Below are 20084 nucleotides of genomic sequence, written 5' to 3' on the forward strand. Positions count from 1 at the left end.
GTATATCAGTGTAAGGTAAGATAAATATTTATAGTATATATAATTACTTATGGTTATTTATATATATATATATATATATATATATATAGTGTTGGTGTTTTATATTTTTAATTTAATTATATTTTTAGTCCGTGTGAGGTTATGAAGATCTGACTTGTGTGTCTATAAAACCTAAAGCAAAGGAAGAGAAGAATATATCGAAGAGAAGGTGAGTGTGAAGATGTCTGGAGCAGAGGGAGAAGCGTACGGAAAGAAGATGAGGAGGGAGGAGGAGGAGGAGGAGGTGGCGGCGGAGAGTGGTGGAAGAGCAGATGCAGAGAGGAAGGCGAAGCTGAAAGAGCGAAAGGTATCATGGTCAAAACTGAAGCGAGTAGATTCTCTGAATTTAGAGGCTGGAAGAGTTTCAATGGTTGCACAAAATTCTTACGAGGTATAATCTGAGTTGATATAGAGAATGTGATATAAATGAATAGATTTAGTGATTTATACATTATTGGTGGGGTTTGAACAGATGGGTTGGAGGACAACCCTATGCTTAGCATTTCAAAGCATAGGGGTTGTGTATGGTGATATTGGTACATCACCACTTTACGTCTTTTCCAGCATCTTCACCAATGGAATCATCAAGCATGAGGATGATATTCTTGGTGTCTTGTCCCTCATCATCTACACCATCACCCTCCTACCTTTCCTCAAATACGTCTTCATCGTACTCTGGGCCAACGATAATGGCAACGGTACGTACCATTCTTCTTCTTCTTCTAATGAGATTTGAAATGTTTGATGATGATCCCAACACAGGTGGAGCTTTTGCACTGTATTCGTTGATATGTAGACATATGAAGATGAGTTTGATTCCAAATGAACAACCAGAGGACAGGGAGCTTTCTAACTACAGACTTGAAACGCCATCCAGTCAAGTAAAATGGGTCCATAAATTGAAGCAGAAGCTTGAAGGCAGTCTTGTTTCACGAGTTGGGCTTCTCTTTCTTGCCATTGTGGGAACTTCAATGGTCATAGGAGACGGAATTCTTACTCCATCAATATCAGGTTCCTCCATTTCTCATATCAAATTTACCACACAATTAAGCTCCTCTCATCTCATATTATATTATTATATTGCTTGGTACATGTGCAGTACTTTCAGCAGTAAGTGGGATCAGTAAATCCTTAGGTCAAGGTTAGTCATCCATGCCTTCACATTATTCTTTTTCATCTCAATCTTAATAATATTATTAATATTATTAATAATATTAATAATATTATTAATAATATTATTAATAATATTATTAATAATACTATTAATGTTATTATTAATACTATTAATGTTATTAATATTATTAATATGGTTATTAATGTTATTACTTGTTAATGTTATTAATATTAGAAAAATATTGTTGATGTTATTAATATTATAAATATTATTAATATGGTTGAATTTATTTATTTATAGATATAAATTAATTGGTAAAATTGGTGTGTAATGTTAAGTTTAAATACAATGACATCTGTGAGTAATATTACGTAGTTGCTGAATTTTTACGAATTCATATTTGTGGGTATAACAATCTATAATCTATAATAATGTTGAATTTAGTTATATAATGTGATCCGTGGATAAATTTAAGTTTTTTTCTAAAATTTCTAATACATTTTCATATCATAGAAGCTGTATACGTTTAAAGGATTCAAACACTAATAACTCTTATTTATGTCCAATTTTTCAGCTGAACTAGTATAAAAATTTGCTCATAGTCATGTATATGATGACTTAAAATGATATTATTTGTGTGTTCAGATGTACCACATTATTATAATCCATAGAGTTTTCACGCAATTTCTTTCTACATATATCTCAACTTTGTATTTTTATTTCTTCAGATGCTGTTGTAGGAATCACAGTAGCAATTTTGGTAATCTTATTTTTCGCACAACGATTTGGTACCGATAAAGTGGGAATCGTATTCGCTCCAATAATTTTGGTGTGGTTTTTTTTCATCGGTGGAATTGGGCTTTACAATTTATTCAAATATGATATCAGAGTATTACGTGCCTTTTATCCAAAATATATATTTGATTATTTCAAACGAAATGGCAAGGATGGATGGTTATCGCTTGGTGGAGTCTTTCTATGCATAACAGGTGATTAGATTAGCATCTCTTCTTAATCTTTCTTCATTAAACTATATCAAATAACAAAGATACATGTAATTTTAGGATCTGAAGCCTTGTTTGCTGACTTGGGTCACTTTGATGTAAGATCCATTCAAGTAAGTAAATATATTTATTCTTGTGCTCAATTTCTTCACATGAATTGTTTCCATCTGTAATTGATTGAATAATTGCACTTAAATTGATGGTGCAATATAATAATGTGTTGCAGATTAGCTTTTCTTGCATTACATATCCAGCAATAGTGGTTGCATATATCGGTCAAGCAGCATATCTACGGAAGTTCCCTCAGAATGTGGCTAATACTTTTTATGCCTGTGTTCCACGTAAATTGTTTAATTTTAAAACTCCATATTTTAGTAACACATTGTAAATAAACGCAATTAATCAATTAAATTTTCTTATGAGTGAATTATAATTGTGAATATATCACATGCAGATCCCTTGTATTGGCCAACATTTGTTGTGGCTGTTATTGCTTCCATTATAGCTAGCCAAGCAATGATTTCAGGAGCATTCTCCATTATATCTCAGGCCCTAAGTCTAGGTTGTTTCCCAAGAGTTAAGGTGGTGCACACTTCCGTCAAACATAAGGGTCAGGTTTATATTCCTGAGATGAACTACATGTTCATGTTCGCATGTATTTTGGTTTGTGCTGCCTTCAAGACCACAGACAAAATTAGTCATGCATATGGTAACTATTCATGCTAGTTCTTCTTCTTATGTATGTTATTATATATATTTATATCTTAATCAATCACATCAAAAATTCTATATATAACTCTTATGGTTGCCAAAGTATCACTTCTCGAAGTAATACTTACCTATATGCATGTTTGTTTGAATATGTTCAGGGATTGCAGTGATTGGTGATATGATGATCACAACAACTCTAGTTTCACTCATAATGCTTGTTATATGGAAAAAGAGTCTCTGGCGTGTGGCTTTGTTCTTCTTCGGATTTGGTTTCATTGAAATAGTTTATTTCTCATCTCAACTAACCAAATTCACAAGAGGAGGGTATCTTCCAATTGTATTAGCTTTTTTCTTGACTATGGTGATGGGAATCTGGCATTATGTGCACAAAGAAAGATACATGTTTGAATTGAAAAACAAGATATCGAATGCGTATTTGAATGAAGTTGCAAACAACCCAAACATAAGACGAGTGCCAGGAATGGGACTCATGTATTCTGAGCTAGTGCAAGGCATTCCTCCCATATTCTCACACCTCATAGGTAGCATTCCGTCCATCCACTCAATTGTTGTGTTTGTTTCCATTAAGGCTATTCCGGTGAGCAATGTTGCATCGGAGGAGAGGTTCTTGTTTCGACAAGTGGAGCCAAGAGAGTACAAAGTATTTCGGTGTGTTGTGAGGCATGGTTACAATGACGTGCTTGGGGATCCTATGGAGTTTGAGTCGCAATTGATACAGAGTCTGAAGGCATACGTTCAAGAACAAAACTACTCTACAACGGAGGTGGAGGTAAGTGAAAATGCAACTGAACAAGCAACTGTTGTTGAGAGTAGTGATAAGACGGAAGCACATCATTCCTCCAACAAAATAATCCAAAATCAATCAGCATCACCCTCATCCAACTCCATTCGGTCTTTGGGAGGGAGTGCCGCCAATTCACCCATCCATGGAGCTGAAGAGGAACTCAAATTCATAGACAGAGCATTGGAGAAAGGCGTAGTGTATATGCTGGCAGAAGCAGAGGTTGTGGCTCACCCAAACTCCTCCATCTTCAATAAGATTGTTGTGAATTATGTGTACAGTTTCTTCCGAAAGAACTTTAGGCAAGGTCAGAATTCCATGGCAATCCCACGTAAAAGACTTCTCAAGGTGGGAATGACATACGAAATATGACACGTCATTCCTGTCATCACTCCCTAACCGCAATGGAAAAAACTCTTTGAAACCATGAACATGTTGTAATAGTTTGTTTTAATTTTTAATTATGAATTAACTTTTGAACAATTATAAATTATGTATCAACTTTTGAATTTCTGTGTTTTAATTTCAATTATGTATCAACTTTTGAACAATTATGTGTGTTTTAATTTTCAATGCAACGAAAGGATGTTTATAACTTTATATACTATTTCATTTTATTAGTATTTTACTTTTTATTATGAAAATATATTGTTTAGTTTAATTATCAAACCAGATTATAAAAAGTGGTGACTAAATTCTATTTATTTAGAATTAAAATTACGTTAGTTGTAACTGACGTATTATTTTTATAATTTTATTATAATACTGACAATTAACCATGTCACATCATATCTTATATAATGACTTTTACATCTGTTGTGTTTTGCGCTAAAATCTTTTTCAATAAATTAAATTGCAACAATTATGACTGACACTAATTACATATAAAAATTGCGACTTTAAACAAAGTGTTAAAGTGACGGGTGTTGCAAGGAGTAACGTAAGACTGTCATATTAAACTCTATGACCAGTAAATTCTATGATGGTTTGGAAAACCATCACAGACGTATATTGTGACTTTCATAAGCGTCAGTTTATATGAAAATCATTGACACCGTATACAACATTTTTTTAGTGATAATAAAATACTTTCATTTGACAACCCCTAAAAATAATATAATAATATTTTAAATTTAAACAAAATATAATTGAAATATTAATTTAATTATGTGTTTTTAGTGTAAGGAGTGTGAATCATCTTCCAAACAATATATATATCCACCTTGGTTTTATTTTGTATCTGACCAAATCATGTTACTTCTTAATTACGCATTATAAAAAAAAAAGTCTTTACTCATCCACTTTTTTAACTCTTCCAAATCTCAACACGATCACTAAATACAAGAGATAACATATATATAAGATTATAAATGTAATGATTTTTAAAAAATATATAAAAGCTTAAATATTTGGACAACTCTTTTACATGTTCGGTGTTCCATATCCGGCAGTAACATAATAAATTAATATAGGGATTAAATGTCTTTATTTAATTTAGAATGAATGGTTTAAATTTTAATGTGAGATCATTATTGTGCTAGCTTGACACTGCTGATCCGAGCAACTCCAATGCTTCTTCATTGAATCTGAGACAAAATAAATGATAAATTATGAGTACTTTTTAAAGACTTTAATTACATTATATGAGCCAAACACACAACTGAAGGAATGTTTGCTGAAGGTTACCTTACCTCACACAAACGCAAAGAATGGGCGGGGATTTGTTAAATCTCTAAAACAATATCTGCAAGAGGAAAAAGGATTTGGTTTGTGTCTCCCAAGTTACTATGTATGTAGTGTCTCATTCATTCAATAAGGACCGCTAATTGTTAATCAAGCTACCTTGTCCGATGCGTCTTTATTTTAGAAGAGTCGAGATGTGACTATTGGGTGCTTCGAGGTATAGTGACTTCTTGTCCTTCTTTGTTTGCAGACTGATTGACCTTATTGATTTTTATCTTTTTAGTTGTTTGGATTCCTCTATTTATACTTGTACATTTTTAACAATGTATGTCGAACGATAGTTAGGACTAAGATCCTTTGGACGTCGCTCAGACTTTTGAATTTCTTTACAATTTTGAATGTCAAGTGTATGCTTGAATCAATATGATTTAAATAAGTTGTGTTGAACTTTAGATAGGTTGAACACCGATCGGGCATTAAGGATTGTCGTTTCAAGACAATTTCCTTAATCTAAACAAACTTTATTTTAACTGTTTGGGAGGGATTTCTTTGGGAGAAAAGCTTCCTTAGCCGAAGGGTGTAGGTTTAGGGTATTGGTAGGGAATGTTGTTTTAAGGTAAAACTTCCTTAATTGTATTGGCGCATTACGCATTCGTTCGAAAAGGCTTGTTGATTGTTAAGCAAGTTGCCTCGGTTGAAGATTTCGTTCAAGAAGGGCTGCTGATTGTTAAGCAAACTACCTTGGTTGAAGAGTTCAATCGAGAAGGGTTTCTGATTGTTAAGCATGTTGTTTTGGTCAAAGAGTTGCATGTAGTGCCACATTCGTTCGACAAGAGATGTTAATTGTTAAACAAGTTTCCTTGGCCGAAGAGTTGCATTTAATGTCTCGTTCGTTCGGCAAGGGTTGCTAATTGTTAAGCAAGGTGCCTTGGCTGAGTATTTGCATGTAATGTCTCGTTCGTTTGGCAAGGGATGCTAATTGTTAAGCAAGATGCCTTGGACGAAGAGTTGCATGTAGTGTCTCGTTCGTTCGGCAAGAACTGTTAATTGTTAAGCAAGCTTCCTTGGTCGAAGAGTTGCATGTAGCGTCTTGTTTGTTTGACAAGGCCTGCTAATTGTTAAGCAAGTTATCTTGGCTGAAGAGTTGTTAGATGTTAAGACAAAACTTCCTTGAGCGAATGGTGTTCAAAATTTTGTCATAATTAAAAACTTCCTAGATGTGGGGAAGTCATAATGAGATGAGAGGGGTTTCACCTGTTGCCAATACTCCAATGATCAGGTGGGTAAGAGCATAAAATATATCAGTGTAGTATGTATTGCATAAAATAATACTTATCTTATTTTGGGGGGTCATCCTCTATTTATAGAGTTTTAGTTGATCTCCTCCCATTCATCTTTTTGTAAACTTTGGAGCATAAGCCATCTGGTCAGCTTCTGGCATCCTGTCGTTCATCATCTGTCTTGTCGAAACTATGTGTTGCTTGCTTTGACTCTATCTCGGTCCACAGTGGGCGCCAATTGTACTTGTATAGACAAAAGGGACCTAAATAGTACCTGAAACTAGAATTGGCAGTAACAATTGTCGTTGGTGTCTCGATCGCTCCTCCTTACTCTTCTCGTACTTGTTCTTTGTTACTCAGTCACTCCTCCTTGGTGCTTGGTTGGGAGTTAACTTGCGGAAGGTTCTCCGACGATCAAGTAAGTAGTTTGTATTAAGAGTGTATGATGTAATTGATCAAAGCATACCTTATTCCTTTGTAAAAGTCTTATTTATAGTGTTTGGTAATGGGTCATTTGATTCCTAGGTTGTATTTGGTGCATATCTTCAATAATTAGTTGATTTCTCGGGGTGTCACCCAGATTTGGCAGGTGTGGCCTGAATTTATAGGGAGGTTACTGATTTATAGAGTATTTCCTTACTTGTCATTTATTTTTCAATTTATTCTTTATTGTGGTTGGCCACTCGGTGGGAAGGTCAATGATGCCGAGTGATGTGGTTTATTCAGCCCCGACTGGTACACTTGCCTCCCAGCCTCGATGAAGCTTTATTTTAAAAGAGTTTAGATGTGACTATTAGGTGCTTAGAGGTACGAAGTGACTTCTTATCCTTCTTTGATTATCGACCGATTGGTTGTATATGTTTAACAATGTATGCCCTACGATCATTAGGACTAAGATCCTTTAGACACCGCTCAAGCTTTTGAATTGCTTTACAATTTTGAATGTAAGCATATGCTTGAATCAAAAGCAATAAATAGGTTTTGTTAAATGTTTTATAAATTAACAATTAATAGGTACTTATGTTTTTTAATCCAGATAACATCACCTAATAACAAAAGTTTGTTGTTTTGACCAAGAATGATTTTTTACCATCATCTCACTTGGGTATCCAAATTTCGTTTTAATCAATGCCTTCACAATAATTCACTTCTTGAAGTTTCATCTATCAAACAACTAATATTTGGTAAATAATGAGTCTTGAATACATGCATTCTTGAGAGAGCCATGTTGTGTACAAAATTTCCCAAACATGACCATACTATTTTTTTTTACGTTTTCTCAATAATAGCCTCTTTCTATGTGACAACTTATTTATTTTTTTCATAAGAAAATAATCAAGAAAGATACTAATTAATATAAAAAAGAAAAAAAAATGATGAGATAAAAATATAATTAATGGTGTAAAAAAGTATTTTAATAAGTATATAATAATTAATAATGATATACAAATATTTACTATATTTAATGTGCAGATTAAAATACTAATAAGTTTTAAAAAAATTAAATAAAGTAAGATAATTTTTATAATTATTTGATAAGTGTCATATATTTTCATAAATTATTATTATTATTTGGTTCAGTTAAACAAGAAAAAAAATGAAAAAAATGCATGAAAAAGTTAAAGAATTAATTGTAATTTAGAAAAGTAACAAATGAATGATGTAGTGTTTTTGACCAATAGTATACAAATGTGCCAAATCATTGTCATTCTTTGTTTCCTTATCAACAATGACCATATTGATCGTCTAGTTTATATAAGTATGATGTTTTGTTTATATATCACTGGGTTGTTAAAGAAGTAATTTGTAATTTTAAAAAATGAACAAATGAATGATGTATTGTTTTTTTACTAATGGTACACAAATGTGTCAATCCATAGTCATTCTTTGTTTCCTTATCAATAATGACCACATTGAGTTTATTTTATATAAGTATGATGTCTTGTATGATAGATTACATATTCACTATAAAACACATCAAAAGAAGCAAGTCCTGGTTTCATACTCACATTTCTCTATCTTCATCCCTTTCTTCCTTGATAATTTCCTCTTATTTTTTTTAATTTTTGTATTACTTTTTCGTAATGAAATCTCCATTTCACTACTTTATGCACAATTATGACAACAAAACCCTAGAAATTGTCTATACCTTTTTGCCATAACCACACCTATGAGAACACTATAATTTTTTCTTCCATTGCTAGAAAAAAGGAAAAATATAAATATTTAATCTTTATTGTTCCAATTTATTTTTTATCTTAGTCAAATGTGTTCCAATTCTTTTTACATCCTATTGAACTACATGTGAGACTCAAAATCCTGCCCCACCAAAAAGCTACTACTACAAAAAAAAAATTGATTTATCGAAGAATTTTTACTCACAAACATGGATTTGTAAGTAAATTTAGCATTATTTACGGATATTACCCACAAATCTCAATTTGTAAGTAAATTCGGCTTTACCTACATATTACTACTCACAAATCTCTATCCGTAGGTAAATTTTATATTATCCACAATTTTTACCCACAAATTTATACCTAAAATAAATTCAATATTATTATTAATTATTAATATAAATATTTTTATTAACAATATTAATAATATGAAGAATATAAATAATCTTAATAATTTTAAAATTTTTAATAATATAAATAATATTAATAATATATATATATGTAAGATTAAAATATTATCATAATATAAATAATTATAAAATCATAAACAATATCATAAACGATAATAATAAATAATATAAATAATAATGTAACTAATAGGTATGTATATTATTAACTAACATTATAAAATTAATAATATTAATATAATAACACTAATAATATTGATAATAATAATAAAAATAATAATATTAATGATGTTTATAATATGAATAATATTACTAATATAAATAGTATTAATGATATTATTTTTTATTAGTGTAAATAATATTAATAAAAATAGTAATATTAATATTTATCTTATTTATAATATTAATACTATTTATAATACTAATAACATTTAATAATATGTACAATGCTTAATAATATTTAATAAATTTTAATAATATTTAATAGTATTTAATAATATATAATAATAATAATGATATTAGTATTATGAATAGTATTATTATTAAAATTAATAATGTTATTAATTTTAATGATAATAATAATATTATTGAAATTAATAATATAAAAGATAGAATAATATTAATTATTTTTATATTATTAATTGTATTAATATTAAAAATCATATTATTAAGTATAATAATAATCAGCAATAATACTTGACTATGTAATTGTTAAAGCTTGCTTGATTACTTAATAGACTTGGCTTCCATGCTCTTTATTTCTATTATATATATATATATATAAAGTGATATAATAATTGTCAACCATAATTTTAAAAATAGATTGATAAATAATAATTGAAAATAATAATAAAATATTCAAATAATAATTTAAAATTTATATAATAATTATAATAGCATATATAATAATTACGCTAATTGATTTTTTCCGTAATGTAAAAAAAATAAAAATTGTTGAATTATAATGTAATTAAAATTGTATAAATTGTAATGGTAAATTAGTTATTTAATTATGAGGTTGTTTCTTATTTCTACAATCAATTCATATGTTTGAGCTCCTTGAATTTTTCAAGTTGTTAATCAATAAAACCTTATTGTTACATTTAAAACTGTTCTTGCTAGTTCGAAGTCGATTAGATTATGGATGAGCTCTTCTCAATTTTTCTTCTGGTACTTGGTTGGCCAAGTGGATGAGGCGCTGGTAACTGCCTCCAGGCTGTAGCAAACCAATCTTCTAAGGACGAGGGGCTCCTACGATTACACTTTGACGCTCAAGCGAGTGAGAGCACAAATATAGTGTATATAGTGGAATATATTGCAAAGATGCAAATTTTGATACTCCATGTGGGTGGTTGTCTATTTATAAGCCTTTATGGGCTTGGATTCTTTACTCTGACATCAATGTGTCATATTATGGTAACTTTACATAAAATTAATTTGAATATCATGTAATATAATTGGAACATTTATATAATATCATAAAGGATATTAGGCAAATAAATTAGGACATTTATGTGATATAATCAGAGAATATTTATAGCGTAATCAGAAATATTGCGTCAGCACTTGTAATCAGGAATATTGCATTTGACATTTATATTGTGATTTGGACGGAATGATTCTATAAAATGTTTTAAATACACCAAACAAGATGTCAGTCATCTTATTAAAATATTTTTAATAATGATATCTAGCATAATATTTTGTTTTTAACAAAAACAAAGAAGACAATGTATTTAAAGGACAAATTTGTTTACCCAAGATTAAGATAATAGATTACTATATTTAAAGGTGGAAATTCTAAATGTATGGCATGATTGGTTTTACATCATGATCCACAAGTGAAATCACACATTTTAGACAATAGATGGCCAAAATAATAGATCTCCAAAATTTGTAGTCATTCAACATTATATTATTCATTATTTACTTAGCCTCAATTTTGGTAGTACGTAAACTAAAAGTCTATTCCTTTGAATTAAACATTGATATAAACAAAATACAAAATTAAATCATTCATTGAATAACACAGAAAGAACCCTCCCTAGTTAGCGCATTCCTTCACCGCTTCTTTTACTCTTCACCTACATTCATTCTTTTCTTCTTCAGATTCAAACCGGCCAAACCAAACACAAACGAAAAAAAAAAAATCGAAATCCAATCTCCGATTCGTTTCCTTATCAGCGAGAGAGAAAATATTTAACCAAAGGCTTCTGGTTTCCCCGGAAGCTTCATTTGATTTTCGTCTTTCTCTCCGAAATTTTGCGTTCCTCAGATTCTCTGCAAATAATGGAGTCCTCCTTCGATCCAACGGTCAACGACTCACCGACCTCTTTCCTCTTGAACCGCCGCGATTGAATTTGTCAGATCCAACGGTTTCTCCGGTTGATTGCGAAGAGAAAGGGACAGGGAAGATGAAGGTGACGAAGTCTCGCGTGTGGCAGCCACTGAAGAAGAAGAGGAGTTGATATTAGAAGGGAGAGAAGGAGAGGAGAGAGAAGAAGGATTGTTGCAGGGAGAGAAAGACACAGGAGAAACAGAGAAATGACGTCACGGTCGGGTCAGAGCAGCAGCGGGAGCAGTAGGACCCGTGTAGGGAAGTACGAGTTGGGTCGGACCCTGGGCGAGGGCAATTTCGCCAAGGTAAAGTTCGCTAGGCACGTGGAAAGCGGGGAGAACGTCGCCATCAAGATTCTCGACAAGGAGAAACTTCTCAAGCACAAGATGATTGACCAGGTACAACTAATTATCCTAATTACTAATTACTAATTACTAATTACATCTTTCTTATTAATTACCGTGTTCTAAAGAGTGTTATATATATATTTAAAAAATGATAGGTTTATATAGAACAAAAAATGGTTTGTAAAGTTTGCGGTTTGCAAGCTCTCTTTATTCAACTCGCTAACTTTGAGGGGCTTATAACGCGGAACTCTCAAACTACATTTACAATTTTTTATTGTTTTTATAGAAGCAACCAATTATAAAAAGGATTTTTTTTTTCTTATAGAAGCAACCAATTGTAATAGATTATTTTTTAAAAATTGAAAGGAAAATAAATAATTTTTTTTTAAATTGATAAAAAAAAAATCACGAATTTTGAATCTGTTGATTTATGTGCTGCTTCTTGCTGCACCTCCACCTCTATGGGTTGTTGTGACACTCATACTTTAACTGAAAATACGTTTTTTTATCTTTAATAAAAAAAATACATTGTGTATTACATAATTCTAAAGAGTTTTTAGAAATCAGAAAAGGTTTTTAGATTATATAATCTCAAAATATTTTTCAAATTCAGAAAAAACTGCTATATGATGTAATCTGGAACACAATTTAAAAAACAACATTTCGATCACATAGTTCCAAAACTATTCAGATTATGAAATAATTTTGAATGTTTTTTTTAAAGTACTTCTACATTCTATCAACGTAGAAAAGGTTCCAAAATTATAATTTTGATTTTTAAATTACTTATATTTAAAAAAAAAACATGTTCAAATTACATTAATCCAAAATATAAATTTGTATTATGGATTAGCTACTAGTAATATTTTATTGAATTTGAGAACATGTTGTAGATTATATCAATTAATTGTAAATTATATAATTAAGATAATTATTAAAATATACAGAAAATATAGGTCTCTTCGTACATTTTAACCTTTTTACATAAAAATGACCTTTATTTATAACTAACTCTTCAAACATTTTAACTTTTTTTTTTAAACTTTTTATTTCAAACATTTTAACTTTTCTACATAAAAGTATACCTCTATAACCAAATTGGTGATGAGTATTTTTAGTGCATACTAACGAATTTAATTATCTAATCAGTAATGGGATGGGTATAAATATTATACTATCCAAATTATTTTATTATTTTATAGAAATAACTTTATTATATACATTGTTCACACCAGAACCTATTATCTACAATCAAATTAATGACAAATATTAACTTTTATTGAATCACTTTGCAATGAAGACTGATCCAAAAGGAAGCTTGAAATATTTTAGTTTTGAGTTTTTCTGATGATTGGTTATACCATTGTTATAATGATAATCTATAATTTTTTAATTTCTTTAATTTTTATTTAATACAATTTTTTTATTAAATTCATATTTCATTTAATTTTGAATATAGTTTAAAAAAAAGAAAATACTTTTTTAGAATATTCATATATTAAACTTTTCAATGGGGTTAAAGATTTTCTCAATCCTTATTAGTATATTACGGATTACATCATTTTACCTAAGTGTTTTAATCACTTTTGTTGTTGTTAGAGTTTGCAATGCATTTTTGGTCTCTGGAAATGGCCATAGGATTATCACGTTTGTTTTGAGTTGTTGGTTTTTAGATTTTTAGAAGCGTAAGAAATTGGGTTAGAATGTGCATGTCAAATCAACAGATACTAAAAAGTGGAGTTTGTCGAGTGTGCCGTTACTAGGTGTATGGGGAAAGCCGATAACCAAATAAGATAGTATTTTCCTAGTTTTTTCCTCTTTCAAAACATTCCATGATTTACACAAAAGTAAAAAAATTCAATAAAATTTAATATATTGTTTAGCCTAATTTTCAATAAAATCATTCAAAAGTAAATAGTATGTGTCTAAATAATTTAAATCATACTAATTTTAATTAATTTTATAGAAACCAATTCTACCTTTTAAAAAAAATAGGTTTCCCGTGAAAAAAGAAAAGAAAGGAAGAGAGATTGATGTAATAAAATATTTTTTATATTAATATATTTTTTAAAAATAGTTAATAAAATAAATTTTTAAAAATAATTTGATGTAAAAATTATTTTTTAAAATATAAATTAGAATTAAAATAAATTATTATGAAATTTAATAAATAAATAATAATTTATTAAAATAAAATACTTTAAAATTATTAAAATTTAACTTAATTTAATTTATTTATTTTGTTTATGATTTTAATATGTTTTACTTTAATTAATTATCTAAAAATATAATTATAAAAAATTATTATATTTTTAAATAATTTAAAATATTGTATATTACATAGTTATGAAAAGAACTTAGTGGATTAAGGCATACTCCTATTTATTTTTGAATTTGTGTTCTGGTTTTGAATTTTTGTGTGGGTCTTATAATTTTTTAAATATTTCTTTATATTTTCATTTTGTTAGAGTTATTTTTCACTTTATTTCTTTCTCTCTTCTTTTATTTTCAATATAACAGTTCTAACCTAAAGAAAAATCCTTGAGACAAAGGGAATAGATACCTACAGAAATACTGATGATTAGTTATATAATATAATAAGACAAGTCAAAGGTGTGAAATTATTGATTATGGATGTGTTTGGCTTTATAATTTCACTTTGACCAATACCTTAGTTTCTAGCTGATAAGTTAATTCTTAGTTAATAAATTAGTAATTTATAAATTTTGAAATAATAAGTTAATTCATTAATTTAGAAGTGTTTGATAGAATTAAATCATAAAGTAATTGATAAATATAAAATGATATAAACTGCATAAATTTATTATATAAATAAAATATAAATTTTTCAAACAAAAATATATTATAAAATATAATTAGAAATTTAGATTTTTTTAAAAATAATTATTTTTTTATTAAACTTTTTAATGCTTCTATTTATTTTTTAAAAGTTATATATATATATATTATTTAGACAAGACATCTTATTTAAATTAGTTGATCTAATAAGTAGTAATTAAATTAAATTTTTATTTATTTTTATAAGTTTAAATTTTTATTTCTCAATTTAAAATATTGTTACATTGAATTTTCTTTTCCAATTTTTATTGTATAGTCTTTACATAACATTATGTAATAAAACATTGGTTACATCAATTTGTAATGTTTCATATATTCTAATTTGAACTATATAAAAAATTAAAAATAATTCAATAAATACTAAGCATCTTGTCTTTGTAAAATTAAAAATAGATAATAGTAGGTAAAAAGAAATTAAACTCGTTTGAGATATTTTGAGATATTTTACAAAAAGTTACTGAAATGAAGTTACTAACTAGTTTATGGATATTTCTAATCGTACTCTCTCTCGGAAGATTAAGTGTAAGCTAAACTCGAAAGAGATTCTTTGGTCACTGCAGAACTACTTTAAGAGAATGAAAGCAGAACTCTGAAAAAGATTTTTACTATGAATTCAAACTCAACCAAAACTGTTGTTTTGCTAACATAATTAAAATTCAAGTGTTGTGGTAAAAATTATACAGGTCATGATTTAATTTTTATACTCTGTTTTGTGTAATATTAGAAAACAAGTTTTGAGGTAAAATTTTAACTCTTAACATTACTGGTGAGTCTCTCCACGCTTAAGCTAGGAGATTCTACTCTTAGAATTCAGTTTCTGACGTAAATAGTTTGATCAGTACCTAAACTCTGAGATTACAGAGTCCTAACCTCAATCCCAAAAGACGTCTTTGTAGAGGTATTTTGAAGCCAAAATAAGTAGCTTGACCATAATAGGTCCTGTTGTGAACAACTTATTTATGTTACAGTTTTTAGTGTTTTCTTTTAGTATAGTTACTCTAGTCTTTCCTGACATTTTCCACTGTTCCCTTATATGCAGATAAAACGAGAAATATCAACAATGAAACTTATTAGACACCCAAATGTCATACGTATGTATGAGGTTAGAAGGCAGTAAATGATTGCATCCAAATACATGACATTTTGTATAATTATTTCTGTTCTCATATTTTCCCTATCTTTCAGTCTTTCCTAACTTCATTATAAATGACTAATCCTTGCGTAGGTAATGGCTAGCAAAACAAAGATATACATTGTATTGGAATTCGTGACTGGTGGAGAGTTGTTTGATAAAATTGTAAGACAGTTTTTGTCTTTACTGTAAGCTTCTGAAGGTCTGAGTCCTTCGTATTATCTCGATCTTTATTTGTGTTTTTGTTGCTATTAACTTGAGCCAGGCACGCAGCGGGAGGTTGAAAGAAGATGGAGCAAGAAAATATTTTCAACAGCTTATATGTGCTGTGGATTATTGTCATAGTAGAGGTGTTTTTCATAGAGACTTAAAGGTCTGTAACTCTTGCACTCTTCACATTTTTCCTTTGAATCCCTTTTCAAAGAGGGAGTGCTGGTGCAGGGCTAAAAAATATGGATTTCTGATCAGAGAATATTCAGTGAAAGAATTTATATTTAAAAGAAGGGATGTATTTACTCAACCACGGGAGTGTGACTGTGTGTTGTGAAGAGAGGGTAGGAGGGAATAAAAATAAAAAATTAACATGTTCCTTTGTTTTATCTGCTAAAGCCTGAGAATTTGTTGCTGGATGCTAATGGAGTGCTTAAAGTATCAGATTTTGGATTGAGTGCATTGCCTCAACAAGTTCGGGTGAGGACATTCACTAATTTTGAAAAAAGTGATAATATAATTACGTCTAATTGGAAACTGATTATCTTATTGATAATAGGAAGATGGGCTACTTCACACAACATGCGGTACGCCAAATTATGTTGCTCCAGAGGTATCAGCTTTTGCTGCTTGTTACCATTACATTTTATCTCATAAACTTTTATTTTTTTTCTTTTATCACTACTTCCTTATCATCTAGGTGATTCACAACAAAGGTTATGATGGTGCAAAGGCAGATCTATGGTCATGTGGTGTTATTCTCTTTGTTTTAATGGCAGGCTATCTGCCCTTTGAAGAAACCAATCTAACGGCTTTATATAAAAAGGTGATTTTGATTGACTCCATATCCATTTCTTTTTGTTCACCTGACTGAACCCGATTCATATTATTCTGATGTTTCTGTTTGAGAGCATAACAACCTGATTTTTCTCAAACATGTATTATCATTATAATCTTTGTGATTAGAATCAGTAAGAGTTGAAGCAGTTTATGAACTAATTACTAAAGGAATTCTTACAATGCATGTGTGCTCATTATTCTAGTTTGTTTTCTTTGATAAATGAGGTACCTTCTATGAATTCAGTAATTAGCATGATTTATTTAATGTCGTGAAGCTGTATAGAAAACTCACCATATTGACTTTTGTGAATTAAAATGAACTTAGCATTTTTTGTTAACGCCAACTACTAGTCCTACTATGTTTTCTACAAACCTGCGGATTACTGCGGAAATTACTAAGTTGAAGCCTGTTCTGAAAAAATGTAAAGTAAATTGTGCTGTTCATATATGTTTTCTGTTTCATGACAGTCCTCATGTGTTTCTTTTTCGTCTATTTTGTTTTTCCTATTTCCTGTGACAGATTTACAAGGCTGAGTTCACGAGTCCTCCATGGTTCTCTTCAAGTGCCAAGAAACTAATCAACAGAATACTTGATCCAAATCCTGCCACTGTATGCCCTTTTGTTTTCTTTGCTTATTTACTTATGATCTGCTACTAAGCTGGTGTTTTACAAATATTCTTATTTTTCCCTCCATCTTACCAAATAAGTAAAACAACCTTTATCTGTTTTTATTTTAATGATACGTAACAGAGGATTACAATTGCTGAGGTCATTGAGAATGATTGGTTCAAGAAGGGATATAAGCCTCCCGTATTTGAACAGGATAGTGTTAGTCTTGATGATGTAAATTCTATTTTCAGCGAATCTATGGTAAGTCTTTGGTTTTGATGTGAAGCCTGATTAAATTTTGTTCACCAAAACTTGGATTCTGACCTCTATCTCAATATTGACTGCGGTACACAGGATTCGCAAAATCTTGTAGTTGAGAGGCGTGAAGAGGGGCATGCAGCACCAGTGACAATGAATGCCTTTGAGCTTATATCTAAATCTCAAGGTCTCAACCTTAGTAGTCTATTTGAGAAGCAAATGGTATGTGTATCTTGATAAGTAAATGATTTGTATACATTTTTCTTATTGCAACTTGGCATCATAGAAACCTGACTTGGAATATAAAAAAATAAAAAGAAATAAAAAGAATTGTCCTGTGAGGGATCACAAGTACTATTTTCATTTACTTTTATTTTCTGTTTCACGTACCATCATGTTATGCTATTTGTTTATTATAAGTTGCTGAATCAAGCATGCAAGTTCTTAAATATAATGGTTAAGGCTAGTTGTATTTTTTAGGGACTTGTTAAAAGGGAAACACGATTCACGTCCAAATGTTCAGCAGATGAAATAATTTCAAAAATTGAGGAAGCTGCAGGACCCCTAGGTTTTGATGTTAAGAAGAACAACTGTAAGGTAAAAAATGTATACTGTATGACTTGTCTATTTAGCTAATAACTTGATACACACATCGAAGCTAATTTTTACTTTCTAGAACTAATGACTTGACAATAAGTTCCCCATTCTGATTGTTTATCTTATTCTGCACCTCAGTTAAAGATTCAAGGGGAAAAGACTGGGCGGAAAGGTCATCTATCTGTAGCCACTGAGGTATATGTTTTCAAAGTATTCTTTCATGACATGGATGGCCTTCATATTAATTTGATTGTACTCTGGACTCGTGACTATTTCTAATGCTTTAAGTGTCGCTTCTCAGATCTTAGAGGTAGCCCCTTCGCTATACATGGTTGAGCTGCGTAAGTCTGAAGGAGATACTCTGGAATTTCACAAGGTAAGTTTAATGCACGAAATATGAGTTAATGTAAAACAAATTTTCATTTTCATTAGCTTGGACTAAGTTGTCTTTCTTTGTAGTTCTACAAGAATCTTGCTACTGGGCTGAAAGATATTGTTTGGAAAGCAGAGCCTATCGATGAAGGAAAACATGGTTAGTTTTCTATCAATCTTGATATTTGAGTTGACACAATTAGGATTTTAGCAATTTTACTAATTATTATTAGTGGGGTGACATGTTGATTTGATCGTTTTTGTATATCTTTGTTCGATTCTTTGGTAATGTTTCATTATTTGTGGTTTCGTAAATATTATTATTAGCATGTTTCAAATGATGGGAGGAGGTTAATATTGCTGATCAGTGATTATTTTTGTCTGCTATTAATTTGTTCGAGTTGCCGAAAGGCTAGTATGAAGTTTATAAGTTTGTTTTGGCTGATAAAAATATATGAAAGGGTTTCAAAATATACTAAATAATATTTGAGTTTTCTGGTTTAGCCACTTAACCGATGGTCGAATCATTGACTTGTAGATTCGGCCTTATGGTGAAGTCGATTCCTGATTTGGAGTTATACAAATAAGTTTCATAGTTCTTGTTTTCTGCAATGGTTTTTCCCCCATTAATTTGGACTTGTTATGTAATATCATTTTCAATTTCTATGACCAGATGCCAATCCATCAAAATAATTATCAACCAAAATTTCATCTCCGTACGAAGTACATTCAGTAGTTGTGTTATTAGGTAAGGGTGCTCATTGGAGGATTCTGTGATGGACTCTTCTCCTCATCAGTAAAAATTCCCTTTATTTGAATTGCATATCAGTAACTTTGATTTTTGTGCTGTTACAAACTTTATAAGTGCAAAAGGGAAAACTAAGCTTGCTAAAGATTTCTAATGTTTGTTTAAATGACGATTTGCTTATGTAAATTAGCTTTTATTTGAACCATATATCGATGACTTTTTTTGTGCTTTCACAAATGCAAAGGCGAAATCTAGGCCAACGAAAGATTACTGGTATTTGTTTACATGACCAATTGCTTGTGTGAACGACTTATGGAGTTTCTGCAAGAGAAGTCTCTTATATTATCATTGAGTTTTTAAATCAAAGGATTACCACATCCATGTTTTTAATCCTAAAATAGCCTCTTTATAAAAGAGTTGAGCTTAGCATTGCATCAAATAAATTATTTCAGTAATTAATTATTGATATGATTTGCTATAATTAGAAGAATATATGTTCATCAACAAGGAAGGTTAAAATTGGCGGTAATTCAAATTTCGCAAACTTTTCGTCCCA

General features: G+C 30.0%; 2 protein-coding genes across 3 annotated transcripts; both read left to right on the plus strand.

The window, feature by feature from the left end:
• The first annotated feature begins 298 nt into the window (after positions 1-298).
• LOC150025276 (potassium transporter 5-like) lies at positions 299-4127 on the plus strand. The gene is made up of 9 exons (XM_090295901.1): positions 299-430; positions 512-737; positions 802-1050; positions 1139-1180; positions 1882-2142; positions 2218-2270; positions 2384-2498; positions 2612-2866; positions 3027-4127. Exons 1-9 carry the CDS (start codon positions 407-409, stop codon positions 4040-4042), a joined length of 2241 nt encoding a protein of 746 aa, XP_090152027.1. The 5' UTR covers positions 299-406; the 3' UTR covers positions 4043-4127.
• Positions 4128-11036: 6909 nt separating this feature from the next.
• Positions 11037-19765, plus strand: LOC137822748 (CBL-interacting serine/threonine-protein kinase 23). 2 transcript variants are annotated; one of them, XM_068627738.2, is made up of 15 exons: positions 11037-11953; positions 15801-15863; positions 15987-16058; positions 16159-16266; positions 16503-16583; positions 16663-16716; positions 16804-16929; positions 17464-17553; positions 17695-17814; positions 17908-18033; positions 18292-18408; positions 18547-18603; positions 18710-18784; positions 18868-18940; positions 19454-19765. In XM_068627738.2, exons 1-15 carry the CDS (start codon positions 11762-11764, stop codon positions 19471-19473), a joined length of 1374 nt encoding a protein of 457 aa, XP_068483839.2. In that variant the 5' UTR covers positions 11037-11761; the 3' UTR covers positions 19474-19765. The 2 variants fall into 2 exon arrangements, with proteins under 2 accessions (XP_068483839.2, XP_068483840.2); XM_068627739.2 differs by having other exon boundaries at positions 11124-11953; positions 19319-19765.
• The last annotated feature ends 319 nt before the right edge of the window (positions 19766-20084 follow it).

Source organism: Phaseolus vulgaris, chromosome 9 (assembly GCF_051622355.1).
Source record: "Phaseolus vulgaris cultivar YP4 chromosome 9, ASM5162235v1, whole genome shotgun sequence".
Lineage (NCBI taxonomy): Eukaryota > Viridiplantae > Streptophyta > Magnoliopsida > Fabales > Fabaceae > Phaseolus > Phaseolus vulgaris.

Excerpts from the sequence above, each read along its gene's own strand:
- LOC150025276 (XM_090295901.1), top strand. The coding sequence starts at position 407 with ATGGTTGCACAAAATTCTTACGAG. Across the intron at positions 1,051-1,138 it reads TCTTACTCCATCAATATCAG|TACTTTCAGCAGTAAGTGGG; the intron begins GTTCCTCCATTT and ends GTACATGTGCAG. Across the intron at positions 2,143-2,217 it reads AGTCTTTCTATGCATAACAG|GATCTGAAGCCTTGTTTGCT; the intron begins GTGATTAGATTA and ends ATGTAATTTTAG.
- LOC137822748 (XM_068627738.2), top strand. The coding sequence starts at position 11,762 with ATGACGTCACGGTCGGGTCAGAGCAGCAGCGGGAGCAGTAGGACCCGT. Across the intron at positions 17,554-17,694 it reads TTGATCCAAATCCTGCCACT|AGGATTACAATTGCTGAGGT; the intron begins GTATGCCCTTTT and ends GATACGTAACAG. Across the intron at positions 18,604-18,709 it reads ATCTATCTGTAGCCACTGAG|ATCTTAGAGGTAGCCCCTTC; the intron begins GTATATGTTTTC and ends GTCGCTTCTCAG.